The sequence below is a fragment of the Heliangelus exortis genome, chromosome 11 (assembly GCF_036169615.1).
Source record: "Heliangelus exortis chromosome 11, bHelExo1.hap1, whole genome shotgun sequence".
Taxonomy (NCBI): domain Eukaryota; kingdom Metazoa; phylum Chordata; class Aves; order Apodiformes; family Trochilidae; genus Heliangelus; species Heliangelus exortis.
In genome coordinates this window covers 11609150-11619328 of record NC_092432.1, presented here as the reverse complement: position 1 = coordinate 11619328, position 10179 = coordinate 11609150, and the positions used below count along the sequence as shown (strand labels likewise).

Genomic DNA, 10179 nt, shown 5'->3' with positions numbered 1-10179 from the left:
GTGCCTGCTCCAGCTGTCCCCACGCTCAAAGATGCCTTCCCAGACAGCTGCCCTCTGGGCAAAGCTGGGGAAAAAGGCAAAAAAAAAAAAAAAAAAAAAAAAAAAAAAAAAAAAAAAAAAAAAAAAAAAAAAAAAGACAGCAGAGTCCTGTGCATACGAGGGATCAACAAACAAGCCCCATAATCTTCTCTTGTTGCAGGCGAAGGACAAGGACTCTCTGAGAGATCTGATAGTCAACCTTTGCCCCTCCACCCTCATGAGCCTGCAGGATGTCTCGCAGGTCTGGCATTTTCAGAGCAGGTCACAGTTTCCCCCGTGCAAATCCCCCAGGGAGGTTTCTCCCCCAAAGCCCTCTGCACCCTGAGGGGTACAGAGGCATAGAAAGGAGCAGAGGCTGCAGTGGGAAGGGGCTCTGGCCACCTCCTGGCCATGGCAGATGGGTGTGGGGATTCTTCCCTGAGGCTGCTGGGAGGGACCCCTCCCTGTGTGTGGCATCTGAGGGGATGGTTGCAGCCCAGTGGCAGCACCATCCTCCCCTCTGTTCCCTGCAGACAGAAAAAATCTTGAGGTGCATCCACAGAAACGTGGAGGAAGTGTGCACCGAACCAGGGCAGTTCCTCCTGAGATCCGTGCTTGGTCTGCTGAGCGAGTGCTGCCCTGAGGAAACAGTTCGGACCCTGCTGAGGATCAGTCCCTCCTGTGACAAGTATGAGCCCCAAGAGCCCTGGGGACTTGCTCCATAGCCCAGGCACAGCACAGTGGCCAAGGCAGCCCTGCTAACAGAGTGTTCTGGCTTGCAGCGCTGCACTGGCCATGTGGGAGATGCTGCTGTCCCTGCCCAGCACTTCAGAGACAATTCTTGACAGGCTGTTCGGTGTGATCCAGGGCTGGAGAACAAAATGTGCTATCCCATCTGTGAGTGACCAGAGCAGCTCTTGCTCACGACTTCAAGGCAGGGCAACGATGGCTCGACGTGCAGCCCTGGGGCTTTGGCAGTGCCCCAGCAGCTTCCTTGCACTGAGAGCTGTCCCTGTGTCTTTCCGCAGGCAAGCCAGGTCCTGTACAGGCTCAGCCAGCGGCCCCGCTGCCAGGGGATCCTGGAAGCGCTCTTCCCCAGGCTCCTCATGAGCTTGATCTACAAGCTTTCCCTGGCTGCAGTGATGCTGGAGCAGGAGCAGCCTGACTCTGATCAACCCGTCCCTTTGGGGTGCGCCATCCCCTTCCCCTGCCGTTCCTTCCCCTGGGCCCTCGGCCAGGGCCCCTGCTCTGTGTGTAACCGGACCTTGCTCTGCACACAGGCTGGCAGTGGAGGGCATTAAAGTTCTGCTGCACGCTGCTGGCTGTCAAGGGCACATCGAGAACATCCAGAAGGAGGGCGGCTGGGACATGATGCTGCAAGCAGAGACCCTCGAGAGAGGAATCAGTTTGCTGGCCAGGTGAGAGCCCTTTGTAGCCAGCAGTGCCTCGGCAGCCCCATCCCCGGGGGCAGCCCCATCCCCCAGGCACCCAGGCCCCGGGCTGCAGCCGCAGCGCTGGCCAGGGAGCGATCCGAATGGCAAGGGGCGCTCCTTGCCTGGGGAGAGAGCAGGGCGCAGTCAGCAGCAAGTGCTGTGGAGGCTGTGGCTGGGGGCAAAGGCGTGTCCTGGCCTGGGCTGTCCTGGCTGGGCTGGGCAGGGCAATCCCAGCAAGGCTTTGCCTGCCCTGCTCACTGCCAGCACTGCTTTTCTTGCCCTGCCCTGCCCAGAGAGCTGAGGAAGAGCCCGGCTGAGCAGCAAGCCTTCATGTTCCAGCACATGAAGGAGATTCTTACTCACAGGAGGGAATGGCAGATGAACTTTGCCATGACTTTCTATACTGAGGTAAGCCTGGTGGGCAGCAGTGCCTCTGCCAGGTGCTCCTGAAGCCGTCCCTCTGGCACAGGCGGCTGCCGCCGGGTGGGATGACAGTCCCTGGAGCTGGGACAGAGGGCTCTGCTGCCAGTCAGGCCCTGGGGCCTCCATCCAGCCCTTCCTGCTGGGGCAGTGCTCAGCACCCCAGCGTGTCCACAGGCAGGGCTGCCCCCCGGAGGGGCTGTGTCAGCCCCCAGGCCCCGAGCTGGCAGTGGTAGCCAGGAGCTGCAGAGTGCCAGGGTCCTGCAGCTCTGCCCGTCTCTCACCGCTGTTGTTCTTTCAGCTTCTGGGCTGCCAGGGCCTCGGAAAGGATCCGAGTGACGTGCGCCTCCTCTGCTCCTACCTGAGCCACGGCAGGCAGACAGTCCGTCTGCGGGCACTCGGGGGCTTGGTGGCGCTCTCAGGAGATCCGCGGATGGTGAGCGAGGCGTAGTCAGGCGGAGCCGCCTTGGCAGCCTGGGGCTGGGGCAGGGGTAACGCGCTGGCTTGGGCCTGGCTGAGAGGAAGGATGTAGCTGCCAGCAGAGAGAGGGGTGGCTGAGCAGGGGCCACAGAGCCTTTGCTCTCCTTGCTCTCTCCTTCATCCCCATCGGCACGCGCAGCGCCTGCCGGGAAGCTGGGTGGGAGGCTGGTGCTCAGCACGCGGGGCGTTTGTGCCAGGCTGCTCCTCCACTGCTCCACCCTCTCAGAAATTCTCTGTTTCCTCCAGGCAAGAGAAATGCGGGGCAGCTCTCTGCTGGAGAGCATCCTGACGTGCCTGAAGGATCCATCCACAGACGTCAGGATGAAGGCCTTGCTCTTCTTCCGGACCATGATGGGTCAGCTGAAGAGGAAAGAGGCCAGCCCCATCGCTCTGCTGCTGGTGGAGAAGCTCCCAGCCCTCTTTGGTGATGTAAGGCTGATGTGGGAGCCTGACCCCGTCGAGGGGCATGGGGCAGGGACAGCTGCCCTCCAGCCCAGCCCCGCTGGCAGCACTTGGGCAGGGCTGCTGCCCTCCTCACGCCCCTGGGCTCTGCTGGGAGGGCTGCTGGGCTCTGCACCCAGCACGGCTTCTCCTTGGCCTCAGCCTCTAGAGTTACACTTTGCTGCAGTCACGCTCTCTTCCTTCCTTCCTTCCCTTCCCACCAGGAGTCCAGCCAGGTTCAAGAGCTCTCCCTCCGCCTCTTTGAAGACACGCTGAAGGCTGCGGTGCGGAGAGACAAGGCAGAGATGAAGGACGCGACACGCCGGGTCGCGCTCTCGCTCTTCCTGCACATGAATGCTGAGAGCAGGAGTATGGCTGAGGTAGAGAGTTGAAAGCTGAGCACCTGCTTTGCCCTTCCTTCCCTCTGCCCCAGCCCTGGCAGCAACAGCTCATCAGCTCTCGCCCATTTCTCTTGTGCTGGCTGTGAGAGTGCTATAGCTGAGGTGGTGGCTGCCTCGTGTCCCTGCCTCGGGCACTGAAGCCCAGGCATTCAGGCTCTGTCCCCAGCTGCCTCTTCCCATAAGTAGCTGGGGACAGCTGGCAGCCTTGCCAAGAGGAGGGGGAGGACAGGTCTCCTTCTCTGAGCTGTGGTGCCAGCTCCCACCTGCTGCTGTTTTGCAGGCCTCTGGCAAAGGCCTCCTCATCTGTGCCAAGTTCCTGGGCTGGAGGAAGCTGAAGAGGGTTATTAAGAAGAAGAGGACCTGGCTGATTGGAGAGACTTTGGTGAGGACAACCCCCAGGTGCCAGGGCCTGGGCTGGACAAGGGATGCCCCATGTGCCCAGGGTGTGGCTGTGCCTGGGGGGGAAGGGGTGGGATGGGCAGAGGGACTGCTCTGGCACACGGGGGGAATGGGGGAGGGAGGAACGGTCTGTGCCAGCCCCGTGACATGACCTCGGGCACTCTCCAGCTGAAGCAGGAGAGGAGCAGGGTGGAAGACTACCTGTACTTCAGCCTGCCCTACCTGTGGGACTCTCAGACCAGCGTGAGATTGGAGGCCATCAGGTTCATGGGTGAGCCACAGCCCCCGGGGACCCTCTTCTGGCAGCCCGGCTCCAGCCCGCGGCGCTGCCCTGGCAGGCAGGAGCAGCCCTGTGGCTGTCCCGGGCAGGGCCCTGGCCTCCGGCTGCCCCCTCTGCCCTGGCCTGGCCTGGCCTGGCCAGGCCTTGGTGGCCGGCCGCCTGGCTCAGTGTCAGCAGCGCCCTCGGGGACTTGCCCAGGGCCATCCCTGCGGAGTGCTGGGCAGGAGGGCGTGCGGCCGAGCTGGCCGGGCCGGGGGGCTGTGCTGCCGCAGTGCTGGGGAGGGGGAGGTCTGACGGGAGCTCTGTGCACAGGGACTGCTGCGCAGCACCTGGGGAGGAATCCATCCCAACGGACGATGGAGGTTGTGTGGGATGGTGAGTAGGGTCAGAGGGGTGCTGGTGGGGCAGGGGAGAGAGCCTGGGCAGGGTGCTGCCATTTCTGGCTCTGCTGCAGGGAAAGGAGGGAGAAGCTGTGACTGTCCCATCCCTGTTCCTCCCAGTCAGGGAAAGAGAGGGATGGGGCTTGCATAGAAGGGTCTGTGCAGACAGCAGGGTTTCACCACCGCTCGCCTTCTTTCCTTCTTTCTGTCTGTCTGTCTGTCTGTCTGTCTGTCTGTCTGCTGCAGCCCTCAAGCGCTGTGATGATGACCTTGATGCCTCAGTCAGGTCCCTAGCAGGTCAGACCTTGCGCATCCTGCAGACTGTGAGGGAGCTGGAGAGATCAAGACGGTCCTTCCGAGGCCTGTGCTTCTCCTGCTGATGAGATGGGTCAAGGACAATCTTGCTGCCCCCGTCTTCCTGACGGTACTGTCACCACTGCCCCATCATGGCCCCGAGAACACTCCTGTCCCCTGGCTCTCCCACTTAAACCTCCCTAATGTCATCCCAGGCGGAGGAAGTGGCTGTGCTGGGGTGAAGGTCCTGGTGGGATGATGATCCCCAAGCCTGCAGAGCACACAGCATTTGTCCTGGCCTCTCCTGCTACCTGCGCATCAGCTTAGCCCTGTGAGTGCCCTGGCCCCAGCTTGCTGGACAGCCAGGTTACCCTTCTTTAGGGTGGTGCTGCAAGGAGGCACAGGGCAGAAGGGAGTCAGGGTTTAACTCAGCAGAGCTCTTATAAACCGCAGCACTGCTTTGTCTTCAGGGCTTTGTTTGGCAGCTGCAGGAAGAAGGCAGAGTGTAAAATGGAGGGCGTTCCACCTGGAATGATGAGCCTCGTCACCAAGCACACCTCCACGGGGCCAGCCCTGGTCACAGCCGAGGGTGAGGATGAACATTTGCTCCTCGCAGCAGTCCTGCTCAGTGTCATGGGCATCATCAGCTGGTGCTGAGTTCTTACAGCCCACGTACAGGTGAGGAATTGCATCAGCAGCCGGAGACTCCCAGCTGATTCCAACTCTCCCAAGAGAGTGAGAAGCAGCTGCTGCATTCCTCTTCTGTCACTTCCAGGAGGTCACCAGGGTGTCTGCAGAGTTTTTGACCTCTCCCACAGAGACCTAGAGCAGCTCGAGTCACGCGGCTGAGCGCACGCCCAAACAAGATACCCTCTTGGAGGCTTGTTTGGATTCATCACGAGCTGCCCAAGAGGCTACAGGAGGTTCCAGCCTTGCTGGGCAGGGCCCGTGTCACTGTGTGGGCCCAGGTGGCTTGGGACAGCTGGGCAGGGCAGAGCTGAGCCAGAGCTGCTCTCCTTGTCTCCTCAGAGCAGCGGGACGTGCAGCCTCCTGGCCTCTGGCATAGCTTCCAATAGGTCGAAGAGGTCCCCAAATAAAACGTGGCGTTTGGAAAGCACAGCATGTGGTGAAATCTGTTGTATGGGACCTGGGCTCTGATCCTGGGACCGATGGGTGATCCTGGGCTCAGCACATCACAGAATCCTAGGAGTTTTTCGGGCTCCATTTTCTCACCTCTCTGGTGATTGTAAATGCAGAACACTCTGCATCCCTACAGTGTCACGGTCAGGCTGTTCAGCGGCAGCTTCCCTCCGAGACATCTGGGGAAAAAGGAAACCTGTCTGTGGTTTGATGATTCTCATGTAGTCTGCCTCTGAGCGGTGCTGTGGAGCTCCAGCTTTGTGTGCAGTTCTGCGTTGTGCCCTGCAGAGGAAGAAGAGGAAGTGTTGCTGCCCAGCTCGTCTCTGTGCAGCCCCTGAGGACGCAGTGTCCTGGCTGAGTCCCCTCCGTGTCAGAGCCCCGCAGCAGCCCCGGCCGTGAGCAGCCGGGCCGGGCACTCGGGCTGATGCCCTGCAGCTGGGCAGGGGCCGTGTCCTGGGGGCGGGGATGGGAAACTCCTGGGGCGGGGGGCACAAAAGCTGCCGTGAGCACAGCCCCTCCCGGGTTCCCGTTCCTCTTAGCAAACAGCAGCTCCTCTGTGTGGGGCTGGGGGCTCCTTCCTGCAGCAGCTTTTCAAGAAGGTCCTTCTGGGGCATCTGAGAGGAAGCGAAAAGCAGGACTCTGATACAAATGGTGATTTAAACCTCTTGAGTCTGATTGTTGCCTGTTGATTGGGGGTGTTGGGCAAGGGGCATTGGCTTTGTTGTGTGTGACATCAATGCTCTGTTTTGCAGAACACTGGGCATTGGCTCTACCTGGTTACCTGTGGCAATATCTGTTGAACTGTTAGGGTTTTTCTTTTTATGGGAAACTACACACCCTCCCTTCAAACCAAGCTGAGTCCATCAGAGTTTGGAGGTTTTGGAAATGGCTGTCCCTCTTTCTGTATGTTTGTGTTGCAAGGGTGCTTTCTTCTCAGTAGGCATAGATGCAGCTGTTGGAATTGTAACACAAGCGTGGCCACCACTCGAGCTTTGAGAGTGGCTTTTACTGATGTGCCTTGGCCAGTAGTGGCCCAGGTCACTGTTCTCTCAGAGCCTGCAAGAAGCAGTGCTGCTTCCCCCTCCTGACCCAGGGGGACAGGGAGTGGGGGTTTCGGATCAGTTCCCCTCAGGTTGCCCCTGTGGGCAGGCAGTGAAGAAAGGCAGCTGAGCCCTGTGTTACTGAAGGCACAGCAAAGATGGAGCATGCGGGGGAGAGCTCTGATGAAGGGGAGAGATCAAATCCTGTCCAAAGGGCGAGAAGAGAGTCTTCTGTAAAGGTTGAGCAGGAAATCCTTGTGAGGTAGCTCTTCCCTCCCTCATCACGAGAGGAGGAATTAGATTTGGAGAAACAATCCCTTTCTTCTGAAGGGCTTGTGAAGCGTACAGAGGACTTTGGCTGGCATGATGGGACATGCCATGAGCTGACATGTGGTGGTGCTACCTTTGCAACCAGGAGAAGGTGGGATAGATAGCCTAGCACTGGCTTGAGCGTATGAACTGCAGGCTGCGAGCCCCAAACCAGAAGCCTTGTCCCAGAAGATGTCTGCACCAACCTCTCAGTGAAAGGTGTTACAGTCCTGGAACAAACCCATTCTGAGCCGCAACTGCAAGCTACATAACCACCCCTGTTGACAGTGGAAGATAGCTGAGAGATTAGAGGGGCTCTGCCAACAGCCAGCTGGAGGAAAGGGAAAACAGAGCTTCTGGGGGAGTGTGGATCTTAATAGGAACCTTCCAGTATCTGAAGAGGACTTACAGGAAGGCTGGAGAAGGACTGGTGGCAAGGGTCTGTACTTGTAGCATGAGGGGCAATGGTTTTCAACTAGAGAACAGTAGATTCAGGCTGGATGTTAGAAAAAAGCTCTTTCCCATGAGAGTAGCGGAGAAAGGGAACAAGTTTGTCAAGGAGGTAGCTGAGGCCTAAATCCTGGAGCTCTTCAAGGTGAGGCTTGATGAGGCTCTGAGCAACCTGATGATCTAGTTGTGGATGTCCCTACTTCTTGCAGGGGGGTTTAGACTAGATGACCTCTAGAGGTCACTTCCAACTCAAAGGAATGTCTGAATCGGCAGCTGTGTAGCTTGCCTGGTAGCAAGCCTTTGGAGGAGGTAAGAATATGATGCAGCTTCTGTTGGAAGGCAGGTTTGGCATTGAGAGAAGCAAGGTCAAGGGACTTGGTCAAGAGATGCAGTTGTTGGGAATCAACTGGCAAGATGGATGCAGCCCCATGCCTGTGGATGTGGTGAACAAGGTAACAGCTGTGTCTGCCTCTGTCAGTAAGGAGGAGAGAGAGGCTGCCTTGGGTGTTGTGTGTGTCTGGAGGATGCCTGTTCCATGGTACAGTGACGTGGTGAAGCCTCTCTCTAGAGTCACTCAGAAAAGAAACTCTTTTGTATGGGTCCCTGAACAAGCTGGGGAGAGTCTGGCAGAAAGGTCCACAGGAGACTGGACAGGGATGGCTGGAAACCCATCCCAGACTTCATGCTGCTGCCTGCAATGCCAATCTGGGCCTAGAAAGGAAAAATTGGTGGCAGGCTGGGATCCCAGAGGGGAGTGGGTCAGAGACTGGAGCTAATTTGGAAAGTAACCTAAGAGCTGACTGAGCCACAGAGCACAGTACAGAGTGGGCCTATCCCCTTCCTTACCACGCAGCAGCCTCTGCCATAATGGCCTGGTAAAAAGCACCCTGGAAGCAAGGGGTGGTGGAAGGTTCAAAAACCGGGACAAACATTTAGCGCAAGCCCTCTGGTTAGTTAAGAGCAGGGGATGGATCAACGGAGCCAGCCCTGGCCAGTCTGACGTTCTACAGACAGGGGAAGGGGATGAGGTCCCTGCTGTAAGTGAGAGGAACCTCCTGGGACAAGCTGTGTGGATTTCTTCACCCCTGAGCAAAGGCAACGCCACTTGTGGGGTCTTGTCTGCTCAGACAACGCCCCTGGGCGTTCCCTGGAGAGTGACGCCAGCAAACCGGCGATCACAAATAATTCTAAAATAACCACTTGAAGCTCTATTTCTCAGTTTATGTTGTATTTATTGATAATTCTGTCAAAATCAGGCTAGCCTGGTTTATACAGAGCATAACGGGTAACACAGGATTTTAATGATTTTGCAAAATAAACAGATTTACTTTCACAGAAAAGCTCACCTTAGCTGAGGCTTTAAATAGGAAGGCAATTCAGAAGGACTGGCTACAACCTCAACTTGTGAGGGGAAAAAAATGAGGGATTTTTTTGAGACATGATGGACAAGAATGCCACCCTCTGGGAAATTCCTGTATTTACTTGATGTTAGTTCTAAAATACGGTAGGCAAACTTCCATTTTGATTGGAGCAGGATCACTCATGTCCAAAAAGTAGGTAAAAAGCTGAGGACGGCTGACTTAGGATGTTTGAACAGTGCTTGAATGTTTGAAGCAAGAGCTGCTGCCCTGGCCACGGGACTGCGGGGACTGCATCCCCTCCTTTTATGCCATCTCCTCCCAAGGCTGAGACACCTCTTCTACACCTTCCCCCCAGAGAGCTTGTGCGTGCAGCCCCCCGGGTGCCTGTGCTGTCATAGTTGGGTGTGGATGTTCCAGTACCTGCCTGCACACACCTGGCCCGGGTGCCGGGTGACAATGGGACCCCTTTGTTACATCATTGGTGACACCCCCGGGCCCCGGGTACCTTCCTAGTGCCGGGGTGGCCCTGGCTCAGTGTCCAAGAGGACAGCGATCAGGTCAGACAGGAGCAGAGAGCTGCCTAGGAGCCCTGAGCCATGTCTGGCCTTTTTGTGTCTCGTGAGAGCCGCCGTGGTTCCCAAGGGGACCGCGGCAATTCCCAGGGGCTGCTCCGTCCCCAAGAGAGGTAAGAGCCAGGGGCTGGGGCTGGGGCTGGGTGGGCACCGTGGGGTCAAATGTGAGGGGTCGTGAAAGGCCTTTGTGGTTTGTCCATCGGGAGCTTCTGCCCAGCCCCTGAGGGCTGTGGTTCTTCACAGGCTGCCCATGAGCCTCCATCCCCAGGAGATTCACTGCCCCGTGCAGAGCCCGTCCCAGACATCTCCCTGCCCCCACGCAGCCCCCTTGGCCCCACGGGCTCTCCCCGCAGGCCGTGCAGCCTTGGGGCCAGCAGCACTGCCACCCCCATGCCCACCCCCCGTGGCCTCTCCTCCTTCCGCAGGACCGAGCAGAGGTCCAGGAGCCGTCTCCGGCTGGCCTGGGTGGAGGATGAGGTGGAAGAGGTCAGTCTCCCCATCCCAGAGAAGGAGGTCCAGCTGATGGAGACAGGTGAGTGAGGGGCGTTTGGCTGCTTTGCTGTGCTCCTGCACGGCAGCGGCTGCTGGGCACGTCCCCGGCCTCTTCCGTGCCAGTCCCCTCTTTGGGTCCCCCGGCCCAGGGCTGGCTCTGTCCTCGGGAGCTGGCACGGGGCTGGGTGCCGGGTAGGGCCCTTCAGTTACTCCTGCCAGCACCTTCAGCTCACCCTCCTCCCTTGCTTTGTTAGATTCCAGTCCTGATG

At 58.3% G+C, this 10179-nt stretch overlaps 1 protein-coding gene across 1 annotated transcript; it reads left to right on the top strand.

Moving 5' to 3' along the window:
* The first annotated feature begins 203 nt into the window (after nt 1–203).
* Nucleotides 204–5657, top strand: LOC139800955 (uncharacterized). Its single transcript, XM_071754598.1, has 12 exons — nt 204–280; nt 552–706; nt 801–1207; nt 1299–1436; nt 1745–2307; nt 2598–2780; nt 3017–3172; nt 3474–3575; nt 3761–3863; nt 4185–4247; nt 4499–4676; nt 4762–5657. The coding sequence occupies exons 5-11, from the start codon at nt 2305–2307 to the stop codon at nt 4630–4632; spliced, it is 744 nt and encodes a 247-aa protein (XP_071610699.1). The 5' UTR covers nt 204–280; nt 552–706; nt 801–1207; nt 1299–1436; nt 1745–2304; the 3' UTR covers nt 4633–4676; nt 4762–5657.
* Nucleotides 5658–10179: the final 4522 nt, after the last annotated feature.